Genomic DNA, 14,543 nt, shown 5'->3' with positions numbered 1-14,543 from the left:
GCAGATGTGCTTCCCTGTAGCCAAGCCAATAAAGATTTGGCCAAGAGGAACTCTTAACCCCCCACCTGTGTCCTTATCTGTTATTATAGAGGTCACAGTATTTTGTCTTTTAATTGGAAATGTCATTTCTGACAGCATTGCCTATTTATAGCTTTATTATTATATTATTATACAGGATTTATGGCGCCAACAGTTTGCTCAGCGCTTTACAATATAACGGGAGACAATACAGCAACAATACAGTTCAATACAAGAAGGATAGGAGGGACTGATCCTGGGAGCTTACAATCTAGGAGGGAGGGGCTAGTGGTACAGAAGGTAGTAACTGTGGGGGAAGGACTGGTTGGAAGAGTAGAATATTCCAGTATTAGCTGAGGGCAGGATAGGCTTCCCTGAAGAGAGAGGTTTTCAGAGATCGCCTAAAAGTGAGCAGAATAGGTGATAGTCCGATAAAGTGGGGTAGAGAGTTCTAGAGGATGGGGGAAGCTCTGGAGAAGTCCTGGAGACGAGCATGGGAGGAGGAGACAAGGGAGCTAGAGAGCAGGAGGTCTTGCGAGGAGTAAAGAGGACGGTTTGGGTGATATTTAGAGACAAGATCGGTGATGTAATTTGGGGTAGGGAGTTCCAGAGGATGGGGGAAGCTCTGGAGAAGTCCTGGAGACGAGTATGGGAGGAGGAGACAAGGGAGCTAGAGAGCAGGAGGTCTTGCAAAGAGTGAAGAGGATGGTTTGGGTGATATTTAGAGACCAGATCGGTGATGTAATTTGGGGTAGAGAGTTCCAGAGGATGGGGGAAGCTCTGGAGAAGTCATGGAGACCAGCATGGGAGGAGGAGACAAGGGAGCTAGAGAGCAGGAGGTCTTGCAAAGAGTGAAGAGGACGGTTTGGGTGATATTTAGAGACAGGATCGGTGATATAATTTGGGGTAGAGAGTTCGAGAGGTTGGGGGAAGCTCTGGAGAAGTCCTGGAGACGAGCATGGGAGGAGGAGACAAGGGAGCTAGAGAGCAGGAGGTCTTGCAAGGAGTGAAGAGGACGGTTTGGGTGATATTTAGAGACAAGATCGGTGATGTAATTTGGGGTAGAGAGTTCCAGAGGATGGGGGAAGCTCTGGAGAAGTCCTGGAGACAAGCATGGGAGGAGGAGACAAGGGAGCTAGAGAGCAGGAGGTCTTGCAAGGAGTGAAGAGGACGGTTTGGGTGATATTTAGAGACAAGATCGGTGATGTAATTTGGGGTAGAGAGTTCCAGAGGATGGGGGAAGCTCTGGAGAAGTCCTGGAGACAAGCATGGGAGGAGGAGACAAGGGAGCTAGAGAGCAGGAGGTCTTGCGAGGAGCGGAGAGGACGGTTTGGGTGATATTTAGAGACAAGATCGGTGATGTAATTTGGGGCAGAGTTATAAATGGCTTTATACGTCATTGTTAGTAGCTTTGATCATTTCCCCAATTTCTTGGCCACGGTTGGATATGCAGATCAATATTTGAGAAGCTGTGACAAGATTGAGTATTCATTCATTAGTCTTTATTAAGATGCAAGTGAATGAAGCACAATTGATACAGTTAGGGATCGTTTTCTAATCGTAGCAGCAGTATAATGCACTGTGATTGCCATGCATGCCCTGTCATTTGTATTGACAGCATTTCCCATAAGCTTTCTGTAGAACCTGATTCTTCAATAAATAAAGCGGAGGAGTGGCCGCACACAGGTGCCAGCATTCTGAATCCTTTCAGCTGTTCCTTCGTACACAGTGATCCACAGCAGAAAGGGTTTTGTTTTTATTTCCTCCATGCACTGCCATGGCGGTACTGGATGCAGGCAGCGCTCAGCGGAGTTCCTCCTTAGAACAGGAGCCTGTCCTGTCGTTTATGAGCTGAAGAGGTTAAATTGGAGACTGGTGTGATCCCACACGCAGCACGGTGACATGTGTTTGTCACTGTCATTGTGGTGACATTTAGAAAGCTGTCGTGGGCTCCGATGCCTCCTGTGTGGATCAGAAGGGCCGTCTGTTCCCTGGAATAAATACCCGGGATCCAGCAGGGACTTCCGCCTCTCCTCTGACAGCTATGACTGTACGCTTAAAGGGGGTTCTTGTTCACCTTTTACATTCCGCCATTCTATAGGTAGAGCTGAACTCCAGCCAGGTATAAAAGACGCACAATAATGCACTTGTGTGTCCAATGATATATTATTAAATTTATTTTCAAATATGTGCTGGAAGTACATGCATTTCATCTGGTACCAGCCGTTTGGTATCACCTGTACAGCAGAGCTCTGACTGGGAAGAGGGAGAAAATGCACAAGAATCCAGTCAGCTGTGCTCATGTTTTTACAGGTAGCATGTTGCTAGAAGGAGAGAGCAGAGTTACAGAGAGATGCTGCTTCTTCTTTCACTTTTTTCACTGTCCTGTTACAGCCTGGGGAGGGATAAGACCTCTAAGTGCTACTTAAAGTGGTTGTAAGTCTCTGAAATAAAAAATGAACAAAGCACATCCTTCTATAGTGTGTGCTTGCCTTGATCCAAAGCACATAGAGAAAGCAGAGGAAGGCAAGAGAAGACAGAAATCACACTATCCTTTCTAACAATCTATGCTGAAACAAGACAATCCTGAGAGGTGGCTGCAGCATGCAGCCTCAGCTGTGTATGTTTCCCTTTGAGACTGCAGGAGGGTGGCCATTAACTCCACTCAGATCTCAGATTACATTCAGCTCCTTGCTCTATACTGTGGAGTGTGTGACATCAGATCCCTGAGAATGTTGTGTAAAATGTGTTCTTTTGGAGTCTGTAGAGGCGAGAGGGCTGCAGATACACAGGTACAACATATGCAGGAGTATTTGTTTCATCTCTTTGCATCACATGAGGCTAATCACTCCACTGGGCACATGTAAGGGTTTATAACCTCTTTAACTGCAGGAGAGAAAAATCAGGTCTCCTGCCAAGCCAAACAGGGCTGCGCTGTGTGGCAGAGCTGTGAAAATCTCAGGGCCGCATTAACAGCAATACAAATCGTTTGGCGGTTAAACACTGTGCATTCAGCCGTTTGTAGAAGATTTAGCCTTGTGTTTGTGATCTGTGTCTTCTCCGTCTTCCCTCCAGGTTGCGTGGTGCCCTCTCCGATTAACACGTTCCTCTCTTCTCTCTCTTCTACAGTGGCTGAATCAAAGTCACAATGCAGGTGTCAACTATGCAAATCGCAATGCTACCAAGGTGAGAATCCATAGGAGGGTTGCTCTGATTGTCTGCGACTGCAACGCTCCAGCCCCATGCTGATAAACTAATTATATCCTGCAAGAAGGGCTGAATGATGGCAGAAAGACGAACCCACACCCAGCTACTCCATTCATTTCCAATGAGAAGCTCTCATTCCAAGCGTCCTCCTCACCAGAATGTTTATGACGGTGTACAAGGGACACCCCATCTCGACCCCCTTTGATTCCCCCCCCAAGAAGATCTATTTTTTTTATTCTACTTCTCACACCATTTCCAAGCTGATCCAAGGATCTTCCTACCCAAAATGTGCAGCCCATTATTATTACTATTATACAGGACTTACAGTTGCAAGAAAAAGTATGTGAACCCCTTGGGATTACGTGGAGTTTTGCATGAATTGGGCATAAAATGTGCTCTGAACGTCATCTAAGTCACAACAATAGAAGAACACAGTCTGCTGAACATAATACTACACAAACATTAGATGTTGCCATGGTTTAATTGCACATAACATGTAAACATTCACAGTGCAGGGAGGAAAAAGTATGTGAACCTTTGGACTTAATAACTGGTTGATCCTCCTTTGGCATCAATAACCTCAACCAAACGTTTCCTGTAGTTGCAGATCAGACCTGCACAACGATCTGGAGTCATTTTGGACCACTCCTCTTCACAAAACTGTTTCAGTGTAGCAATATTCTTGGGATGTCTGGTGTGAATCGCTCTCTTAAGGTCATGCCACAGCATTTCAATGGGGTTGAGGTCAGGACTCTGACTGGGCCACTCCAGAAGGCGTATTCTGTGCTGTTGCAGCCATTGTTTTGTTGAATTACTTGTATGCTTTGGGTCATTGTCCTGTTGCATCACCCATCCTCTGCGGAGCTTCAGTTGGCGGACAGATGGTCGTACGTTTTCCTGCAAAATGTCTTGATAAACTCTGGAATTCATTTTCCCATCAATGACAACAATCCGTCCAGGCCCTGAGGCAGCAAAGCAGCCCCAAACCATGATGCTCCCTCCGCCATGTTTTACAGTGGGGATGAGGTTTTGATGTTGGTGTGCTGGGCCTTTTTTTCTCCACACATAGTGTTGTGTGTTCTTCCCAAACAACTCAATCTTGGTTTCATCTGTCCACAGTATATTTTGCCAGTAGTGCTGTGGAACATCCAGGTGCTCTTTTGCAAACTTCAAATGTGCTGCAATCTTCTTTTTGGACAGCAATGGCTTCCTCCGTGGTGTCCTCCCATGTACTCCATTCTTGTTTAATGTTTTCCTTATTGTAGATGTGTCAACAAAAATGTTAGCATGTGCCAGAGATTTCTGTAGGTCTTTAGCTGACACTCTGGGATTCTTCTTTACCTCATGCAGCATTCTGCGCTGTGCTCTTGCAGTCATTTTTACAGGACGACCACGACTAGGGAGAGTAGCAACAGTGCTAAACTTTCTCCATTTGTAGACAGTCTGTCTTACCGTGGACACATGAACATCAAGGCTTTTGGAGATACTTTTGTAACCCTTTCCAGCTTCATGCAAGTCAACAATTCTTGATCATAGGTCTTCTGAGAGCTCTTTTCTGCAAGGCATGGTTCACATCAGACAGTGCTTCTTGAAACCAGTAAACCCAAAACAGGTGTGTGTTTTTTAAGGGCAGGACAGCTGTCAGCAACACATCCAATATCATCACACTGATTGGAGTCAAGGTTGGCTCACTCCTGGCTCCAATTAGCTCTGAGAGAAGTCATTAAGCTAGGGCCTCACATACTTTTTCCTCCCTGCACTGTGAATGTTTACATGTTATGTGCAATTAAACCATGGCAACATCTAATGTTTGTGTAGTATTATGTTCAGCAGACTGTGTTCTTCTATTGTTGTGACTTAGATGACGTTCAGAGCACATTTTATGCCCAATTCATGCAATACTCCACATAATCCCAAGGGGTTCACATACTTTTTCTTGCAACTGTATATAGCGCAGACAGTTTGCTCAGCGCTTTACATTATAGAGGGAGACAATACAGTAACAATACAGTTCAATACGAGGGATAGGAGGGCCCTGCTCCTTGGAGCTTACAATCTAGGAGGGAGGGGTGAATGGTACAAGAGGTAATAAGCTGTGGAGGATGGATTGATTGGAAGAGTAGAAAATTTCATTATTAGCTGAGAGCAAGGTAGGCTCCCCTGAAGAGATAGGTTTTCAGAGTGCGCCTAAAAGTGAGCAGAGTAGGCGATACTCTGATAAATTGGGGTAGGGAGTTCCAGAGGATGGCTGAAGCCCTGGAGAAATCCTGGAGACGAGCATGGGAGGTGGAGACAAGGGAGCTAGAGAGTAGGAGGTCTTGGGAGGAGCGGAGAGGACGGTTTGGGTGATATTTAGAGACAAGATGGGTGATGTAATTAGGGGCAGTGTTATAAACGGCTTTATACGTTAGTGTTTTGAATTTTATCCGTTGTGCAATTGGAAGCCAGTGGAGGGATTGGCAGAGAGGGGTGGAGGACACTGAATGGAGGCCAGTGGAGGGATTGGCAGAGAGGGGTGGAGGACACTGAATGGAGGCCAGTGGAGGGATTGGCAGAGAGGGGTGGAGGACACTGAGTGGAGGCCAGTGGAGGGATTGGCAGAGGGGGGTGGGGGACACTGAGTGGAGGCCAGTGGAGGGATTGGCAGAGGGGGGTGGGGGACACTGAGTGGAGGCCAGTGGAGGGATTGGCAGAGAGGGGTGGAGGACGCTGAATGGAGGCCAGTGGAGGGATTGGCAGAGAGGGGTGGAGGACACTGAGTGGAGGCCAGTGGAGGGATTGGCAGAGAGGGATGGAGGACGCTGAATGGAGGCCAGTGGAGGGATTGGCAGAGAGGGGTGGAGGACACTGAGTGGAGGCCAGTGGAGGGATTGGCAGAGAGGGGTGGTGGATACAGAACGGTTGGTGAGGTGGATGAGTCTGGCAGCAGCATTCATGACAGACTGGAGTGGGGATAGCCTGCGATGAGGTCGGCCAATGAGGAGGGAGTTACAATAGTCAAGTTGTGATATGACAAGGGAGGGAATAAGTTGCTTAGTGGTTTCCGGGGTTAGGAACGGACGTATCTTGGAGATGTTGCGGAGGTGAAGTCTACATGAGTTTGTCAGCGATTGGACCTGCGGCTGAAAGGACAGATTGGAGTCTAGGATGACACATAGTACCCTGGCGTGAGGGTCATTCTCCTCCCCAAACCCTCCTCACCATCCATGGTTGACCATGTACAGAACACGTCCTTGCATCAGTGCACAATAGTTCCTGTTTTCTTTTTATAAACGCTATACACCGATCAGACATCATTTTATGACCAGATAAACTGATTATCTCGTTACAAACTGTTGGTTATAAACTAATTTGGGTTATTTTTTTTTTTTTTTTACTAAAAAGATAACGGAGTACATTTTGGCCAAGATTTATGATGAAAGATTATTTATTTGCAAAATTTTATAAGAAAAGCACTTTTTTTTTCAAAATTTTTGGACTTTTCATTTACATAGCAAAAAAATTTAAATCCCAGCGGTGAGAAAATACCACCAAAATAAAGCTTTATCTGTCTCATAAAATGCTAAAAATTTCATATGGGTAGTGTTGCATGACCGCGCAATTGTCATTCAAAGTGTGATAGCGCTGAAAGCTGAAAATTGGCCTGGACAGGAAGGGGGTAAAAGTGTCCGGACTGGAAGTGGTTAAAAATTAATTCGTAAATGCATTGAAAACCAATTAAGCCGTTCCGGAGGCCAGAAAAAAAGTAAAAAAAAGTCTTATCTGTTCAAAACTCATTATAAAGTGCGCTTTGTATTGCGAGAAAATCCGTAAACTGAGCCATTATTTTCAATGAATTTTCATTTGTAAACCAAAAATGACGTTAACCGAGGCGTGTGTAAACTGAGGTACGCCTGTACTATGTCCAGAGCAATACAGTGTTACTACAGTACTGTAGGGAAGTGATCAGGATTTTTATTTATTTTTACACACTATGATTGCTTATACCAGTAAATATCACTTTTATAGTCAACAATTTTTACTGAATAAAATGGATTCACTCAGTGTTTACTATTGTGGTTAGCTGTGATTGGCTACAGCTAATCACATGGTACAGATGGGCTATGATTGGCCGTATCTGTACCATGTGATCACTGTGACCAATCACAAAGAACAACACAATGGATGGCATGAATAACCACCATCCATTGTGTAAAATTGTCATGTGATTGGTCACAGCGATCACATAGTACTGGCAGCAGCCGGTACCTTGATCAGTCTCCAGTGACAGATCTCGACGCAGAAGGGCCCATGGGGTGAATGCCAGGTGCGTTCCGGGGAGGACGTCATATGACGCCCACATGGAACGGCGCATGTCCTTCCCATCATTTGACAATAGGCCAGGTGGAAACTGGTTTAACATACCTCAAATACACTGTAAATGGCCTGGGGGTGGTTGTGGTGCTTTTACCTTTGACATGAATGGAGGTATTTGGGGAGCAGTAAAGCCAGCTGAACACTACATGTCGGATACATTTTATATCTCCTCCTCACTTCCTGCTTTAGCTCCTCAGATCCTGCACAACCGTGTGCATTGCAAAGCATCTTGGCCGTGGCAGGTGTACACTGCAGCTAAAGGGGGAGCGGTTGGGGGGGAGGGGGGGGGGGGTAAAAATGCAGCCTAGCCATGGGTTTTCCCTGCCCTCCAACTGCTAGTGTGAACAAGCCCTGTCTTGGTTTTCTCAGATTCGACTACAAAAATGGAAATATGATTTAAAGTCAAGCTGTTGGTTTGTCCTGTATCTGCCCTCAATGTAGACCTCCGGGAGGTATCTGGAGAAGATGCAGAGTTCCTCCAGACATGATGCTTGTTCTCCAATCGTCACTAAATGAATCGAGTGATTAGTTGTATCCTTGTCCAGAATAGTCCAGAAAACATAGGGTGGTGCCCTGTACCGTCACTAGGAACACGCATGTAGATTGTGAAAAACACCCGTGTCCTCATGTGATGTCCTTTCCTAACTCTTTCTCTACTGTCTTCTCAGCCTTCTCCAACATCCAAGTTCATTCTGGGATATGCCGGAGCTGTGATCAGCGCAGTCTCTATAGCGGTGAGTGCCGGAACATCATTGTTGTTTTTGGGGGCTTTTCCGGGTTTTATGGAAAGTGGTCGGGTCTGGAGAGTTTTCTTCCTTGTCGTATTTCACTTAAAAGAAGACCTGTGTATTTTGTGTGTGTCCTCGTATTAGAGTTACTAAACCCACAACAGTACAATCAGTCTGTATGTGCAGTAAAGCATGCTTGTTATACTCACTGTGGGACCTAATCCTCTGCCTTGTGTAAAAAAGCTGTTTGATCCTGTCTTCTCTGCCCCTCCTCTTGTTCAAATGACCACCTGATACAGAATCTGTAGTCACATGCATATGCTCAGTTTGGTTTGTAGTGCTAGAGAGGTTTTTTTTTTTCTTAGGAGAGTGCATGTGATCAGCACAGGGCCAATCAGCACTAACCAGACAGAGGTCAGGGGTCTTGCATCCTCCTAGAGCAGAAAGAAAACTCCTCCTACAAGCTTTAATCAGTGCTCTGCTGGACACTGATAGAAGTCACAAGATCGCTATATACTGCTGATGAGAATAGGTATTTAGCAGTTTATATTTATTAAAATAATTGCATTTCCATGTTGTGTGTACTGTGGGAAACCAGATATAGTGAATGCAGGGTCCTGGGAGACCAGATATAGTGAATGCAGGGTCCGGGGAGACCGGATATCGTGAATGCAGGGTCCGGGGAGACCAGATATAGTGAATGCAGGGTCCGGGGAGACCGGATATATTGAATGCAGGGTCTGGGGAGACCGGATATAGTGAATGCAGAGTCCGGGGAGAGCGGATATAGTGAATGCAGGGTCCGAGGAGACCGGATATAGTGAATGCAAGGTCCGGGGAGAGCTGATATAGTGAATGCAGAGTCCGGGGAGAGCGGATATAGTGAATGCAGGGTCCGGGGAGAGCGGATATAGTGAATGCAGGGTCCGGGGAGACCAGATATAGTGAATGCAGGGTCCGGGGAGAGTGGATATAGTGAATGCAGAGTCCTGGGAGAGCGGATATAGTGAATGCAGGGTCTGGGGAGACCAGATATAGTGAATGCAGGGTCCGGGGAGACCAGATATAGTGAATGTGGGGTCCGGGGAGACCGGATATAGTGAATGCGGGGTCCTGGGAGAGCGGATATAGTGAATGCAGGATCCTGGGAGAGCGGGTTTTCTGGGCGCAATGGTTTTCTATAGAGATAGGAGCACCTTCCTTCTGTTACAATGCTGACAGGAGTAGCGACAGTGGCAGAGATTTTGCCAAACGAATGCCTCCTGGGCATTGGATCCACATGAATTGGGGGACGCGCACTTTGCCATCTTTGCTCTGGGCGCTGGATGTGGGTGCTGGATGATCTTGTCCCGGCACTGACCCTAAGACTGTCATCAGTGCCTTCCAGGGAGATCTTACACTTGCACTATACAAGATCTGGGGAGGCTTGTCACTGAACAACAAGCTGCTCCAGATCTTGTGCAGCACATGTGCAAGATCAGAGGCAACGTCATAGGTGGTCCAGGAATAAAAAGCTGCTTGCCAATGACATCTTCTTTTGAATATGGCAGTCAGGATACGAGGAGGTGGAAGAGCGGCTCCTGAGCTTGTTTCGACACAGTAAAGGAGGAGGCAAGCAAAAATTTTTCAAATGAATTTAGAATTTACTGTATATCCGGACAGGTAGCACATACAACTTAATCCAGTCACCATGGGAAGGCAGCTGTTGATTGTCCATTCCACATCTTCAGTTTTATTGGGTGTCAGGAAGATACCCCTGCGTTTACATCTGCACAGGTAGCACCAACACCTTAAGGGCCGGTTCACACGACATGTGTTTCAGTTGCTTTTTTTTCTGCATCCAAAATGCACAGACAGTAGGTTACATGGTTGTCAGTGTCATAGTTCACATCAGTGCTTGCAGTTACAGTGCGTTTTAGTTGCAAAAAAATAAAAGTAGAACAGGCTGCATTTTTCCTGCACAGAACTGTACTGGAACCCGGTAAAACATGCTGGGACCCACCAAAAACACGCACTGGAACGCACATGCCCCTATTTAAATTGAAGAAAAAGAGGGGAAAAATGAACTGGAACGTGTCAAAAACGCATAAAAAATGCACCAGAACGCGCCAAAAGTGTGCATGCAGAAACACATTCAGAATGCATCTGGACTGTGTTTCTATAGTGTGAACCGGCCCTTAAAACAAAAAAAAAACCATCTGTACCCAGCCAGCTCTGCACTAAGAAGTGAGTGATCAAACATTCTCTGCACAGTGGGGACCAGAGCGCGGACCAGAGCACAGAGCGGACCAGAGCACTGAGCACTTTTTTAAAGTCCATATTCCAGTGAGCACTGGAGGGGCAGAGAGCCGGCTCAGAACGGTCAGTCTCCGGCTCTCAGCCCCTCCAGTGCTCACTGTGGAGGGGGCAAGAGGGGTTGGCTCAGTTTCCCAGTGCATCCTGGCTGTAAAGTTGGGCTTGATCCAGGGGCGGACTGACCATTTGGAAACTCGGGCACTGCCCGGGGTCAGTAGGGGGCCCCATGAGATGCCCCTTTTTTGAGTTTGGGCAAGGACACAGGGGCCCTATGATCCCCTATTGCCCGGGGGCTCCATGAGTTGTCAGTCCGCCCCTGGCTTGATCTAGCGCCTGGACTGGCTTTGTAACGTCAATCAACAGCTATCAACTGATAAAGGGTCACAGGAGTGCAGAACGGACCTACAAGGGAAATGTAGCAACAAAAAAAAAAAGCTTTGCCTATACTTTCCCCTAATCCAATCACCATGGACTGTGTAGATGCGGATTGTCCAAGAACAGGATGGGAGGTGTGACGTTGTGGACCCCCCCTTGTTCTAGTCTACATGACACCTGACACTCCATAGTGACTGGCTTAAGGTATCAGTGCTACCTGTGTGGATATAAATGCTGGGGCATCTTCCTGACCATGGCCACCATTAAGGGGGGGCCCGGCCGGCAGCTTCAGACTTCATGTAGGATGTGTCCAGTCAGTCATTGTACACAGAGTCCCGGATAACTAGATTCCCTGCTGAATCCCTCCTGTGGATCTATTGTGTTCTGCCAGTGGGGGGGCATCCCTGCCGGGAAAACAGTGATTACTGGTAATGGCTATAATAGCATGTAGAATCCGACAGGCTGGTTGTGATCGAGTCATACGACAATCGACTTGGGTACCATCAGCCTGCTCAGGGTATGTTACTCCTTAGAGGTGAATGGAGGGTCCGTTTGAAAGACTGACAGGTGAACCTGATTGGATGGATCATGTGAAAGAGGCAGCACAGTGGCTTTTCATGTTTTCATGTTCTCCCTGTGCCTGCGTGGGTTTCCTCCGGGTACTCCGGTTTCCTCCCACACTCCAAAGACATGCCGGTAGGTGAATTGTCTCCTGTCTAAATTGTCCCTAGTATGTGTATGTATGAATGTGAGTTAGGGACCTTAGATTGTACGCCCCTTGAGGGTTAGGGACCGATGTGAATGTACAATATATATGTAAAGTGCTGCGTAAATTGACGGCGCTATATAAGTACCTGAAATAAATAAATAAAGCCCCGTACACATGATGAGATTATGGGGCGAATGATCATCCGTTTTTTTTTTTTTTTCGCCTGCTAGTCTCACATCAAAAGTGAAAAGGTTACTGAAGATGCGAAAATTCTCATACGAAAGAAAAGAATTTTGAAAGTGATGTCATGTATTTGTATTGTATTTTCGGACGACTACTGTACTGATGAAACGAAAATTGTACGATCTGGTATTGCACGGGAAAAATGGTCACGCTTTTCCCTTCAGATATTGTCATACGAATTGTTGTGGTCAGCTCTCGAAAGCTGTGTGCAGGCGTACCTCGGTTTACGAATGCCTCGGATAATGGAATTTTCAGTTTATGAATGAAAATCCATTGAAAATAATGCCTCGGTTAACAAATTATTTACGCAATACGAAGTGTTTATTGTGCCAGCCCTGTACCTTTAAAGTGCGCTTTATAAAAAGTTTTGAACAGATTAAAGATTTCTTTCTGACCTCCGGAACGGATTAATTGGTTTTCAATGCATTTACGAATTAATTTTTAATCATGTCCCTGTACAGTATTTATGCCTTTAAAGAGCACTTTATAAAGAGTTTTGAACAGATAAAAAAAAAAAAAAAGTCTTTTTTCTGATTTTCTGACCTCCAGAATGGATTAATTGGGTTTTCAATGCATTTCTGATTTTTTTTTTAATCATGTCCCTGTACAGTGTTTCCGCCTTTAAAGTGCACTTTTTAAAAAGTTTTGAACAGATCAAACTTTTTTCTGACCTCCGGAACGGATTAATTGGTTTTCAATGCATTTACGATTTTTTTTTTTTAATCATGTCCCTGTACAGTATTTACGCCTTTAAAGTTTACTTTTTAAAGAGTTTTGAAGAGATAAAATACCTTTTTTGACTTTTTTCTGACCTCCGGAACGGATTCATTGGTTTCCAATGCATTCCTATGGGAAACTGCGTTTCGGTTTACGAATTTTTCGCAATACGAAACGTCCCACAGAACGCATTACAGTTGTCATCCTATGTACGCCTGTACTAACAATCCGATTATCGGACGATCGGTCCTCATTTTCTTATCATGTGTATGGGGCATTATGCTTCATTTACACTTGTAACACTTGTTTGGGGGTACGGTAAAAATGTGCAAGTTAGCTGTGTATTTTTACTTCCCCCCCCAACTGCTCCTTCTTATACTCCTAAGCAGTGGAGGGGGAATAATATATACCAGGACCTGATCATTTGTGTGCAGCTAAAGTAATCACTGCTGTTCTGTTCACCTACAGCCCATCCCTGTTTTCACTGTTGGTAGCAGGGCCGGACTGTCCATTTGGAAACTCGGGCACTGCCATAGGCTTTTTTGAGTTCGGGTAAGGACACAGGGGCCCCATGATCCCCTATTGCCCAGGGGCCCCATGAGTTGTCAGTCCGCCACTGGTTGGTAGTATACAGAGTAGAGGGAGGTACATCCATAAAAGATGTACAGTGCTCAGCATAGATGAGAACACCCCAATGGATTTGTAAGAAACCTTTCCTTTCAGAATCCACATTTTCTATGGGACACTATACTACAAAACACTCCCACAAATGCCAGCCATTGATTGCACACAAGATATTGTAATTTGCACACACAAAAAACTATTCTTCCTAACAGATTCATTCAAGACCGTGTTGTAAAAATGAATACACCTCAATGGAAGTCTTAGGAGCAAAGATACATTATAGACAACATAATCCTAATTAACAAGAATTCAACTCCAGGTGAGTCTAATTATTCATTACACAGGCGTCCAGCAGACAGGTGGTTATAAAAGGGCGTTACTTAACAAAGAAAACCCCGCCCACTTTATGCTGTCAGCAATGGCACCACATGGAACAGAAACGTCACAAGGCCTGAGAAAGAAAATAATATCTTTACACAAGGAAGGTGAAGGCTACAAGAAGGTCAGCAAAGCTTTACTTATCAGTCAGAATACTAGAGCAAAAGTGATACAGAAATTTAATAAAGATGGAATTGCAACCATCTCACAGAGACGTACAGGCCATGCACAGACGTTAATACCTTGACAGGAACATCTTCTGATGAAAAGGGTTGAAGAAAATTGCCATGTAAGTTCACTGCAGTTAGTTAGAGATGTAGAAAGCCAAACTGAGATGATTTTATTCATAAATCTTGGCCAAAATGTAGTCTGCTACAGGTCTTTGGTAAAAAAAAAAAAAAAGACTGAAAATTATTTTGTGAAAAAAATTTACTTTTTACTATAAAACCTATCCAATAAAAAATGTAAAAAATCAAATTGCTTCATAAATCTTGGTCAAAATGTAGTCTGCTACAGGTTTGTGGTTAAAAAAAAGGACTGAATATTTTGGGGGGGGGAAATGTGCTTTTTGCTATAAAACATATCAAGTAAAAAAACCTCAAATTTCTTCATAAATCTTGGCCAAAATATAATCTGCTACATGTCTTTGGTAAAAAAAAAAAAGAATGAAAATTTGGGGGGGAAAATTGTATTTTTTGCTATAAAACAAATCCAATTAAAAAGTTTAGAAAATCTAATTTCTTCATAAATCTTGGCCAAAATGTAGTCTGTTACAGGTCTTTGGTTAACCAAAAAAAGGATCTAAAATTTGGACAAAAATGTGCTTTTTGCTATAAAACATATCCAATAAAAGAATGAAATGTAAAAAATTGCATTTTGGCCAAGATTTATGA

The 14,543-nt window shown here is 44.8% G+C and overlaps 1 protein-coding gene across 1 annotated transcript in view; it reads left to right on the top strand.

Moving 5' to 3' along the window:
* The window catches only part of SFXN5 (sideroflexin 5), a 444,072-nt gene that overhangs the window by 188,902 nt on the left and 240,627 nt on the right, over positions 1 to 14,543 (top strand). The window contains exons 8-9 of the mRNA XM_089661198.1: positions 3,148 to 3,204; positions 8,250 to 8,315. Of these exons, the coding sequence (XP_089517324.1) occupies positions 3,148 to 3,204; positions 8,250 to 8,315 (123 nt within the window). The remainder of the gene's footprint in view (positions 1 to 3,147; positions 3,205 to 8,249; positions 8,316 to 14,543) is intronic.

This window comes from Staurois parvus, unplaced genomic scaffold, assembly GCF_062004578.1.
Source record: "Staurois parvus isolate SC_StPar_1 unplaced genomic scaffold, SC_StPar_1.0 ptg001325l, whole genome shotgun sequence".
Lineage (NCBI taxonomy): Eukaryota > Metazoa > Chordata > Amphibia > Anura > Ranidae > Staurois > Staurois parvus.
This window is presented reverse-complemented; position numbering and strand designations above follow the sequence as displayed.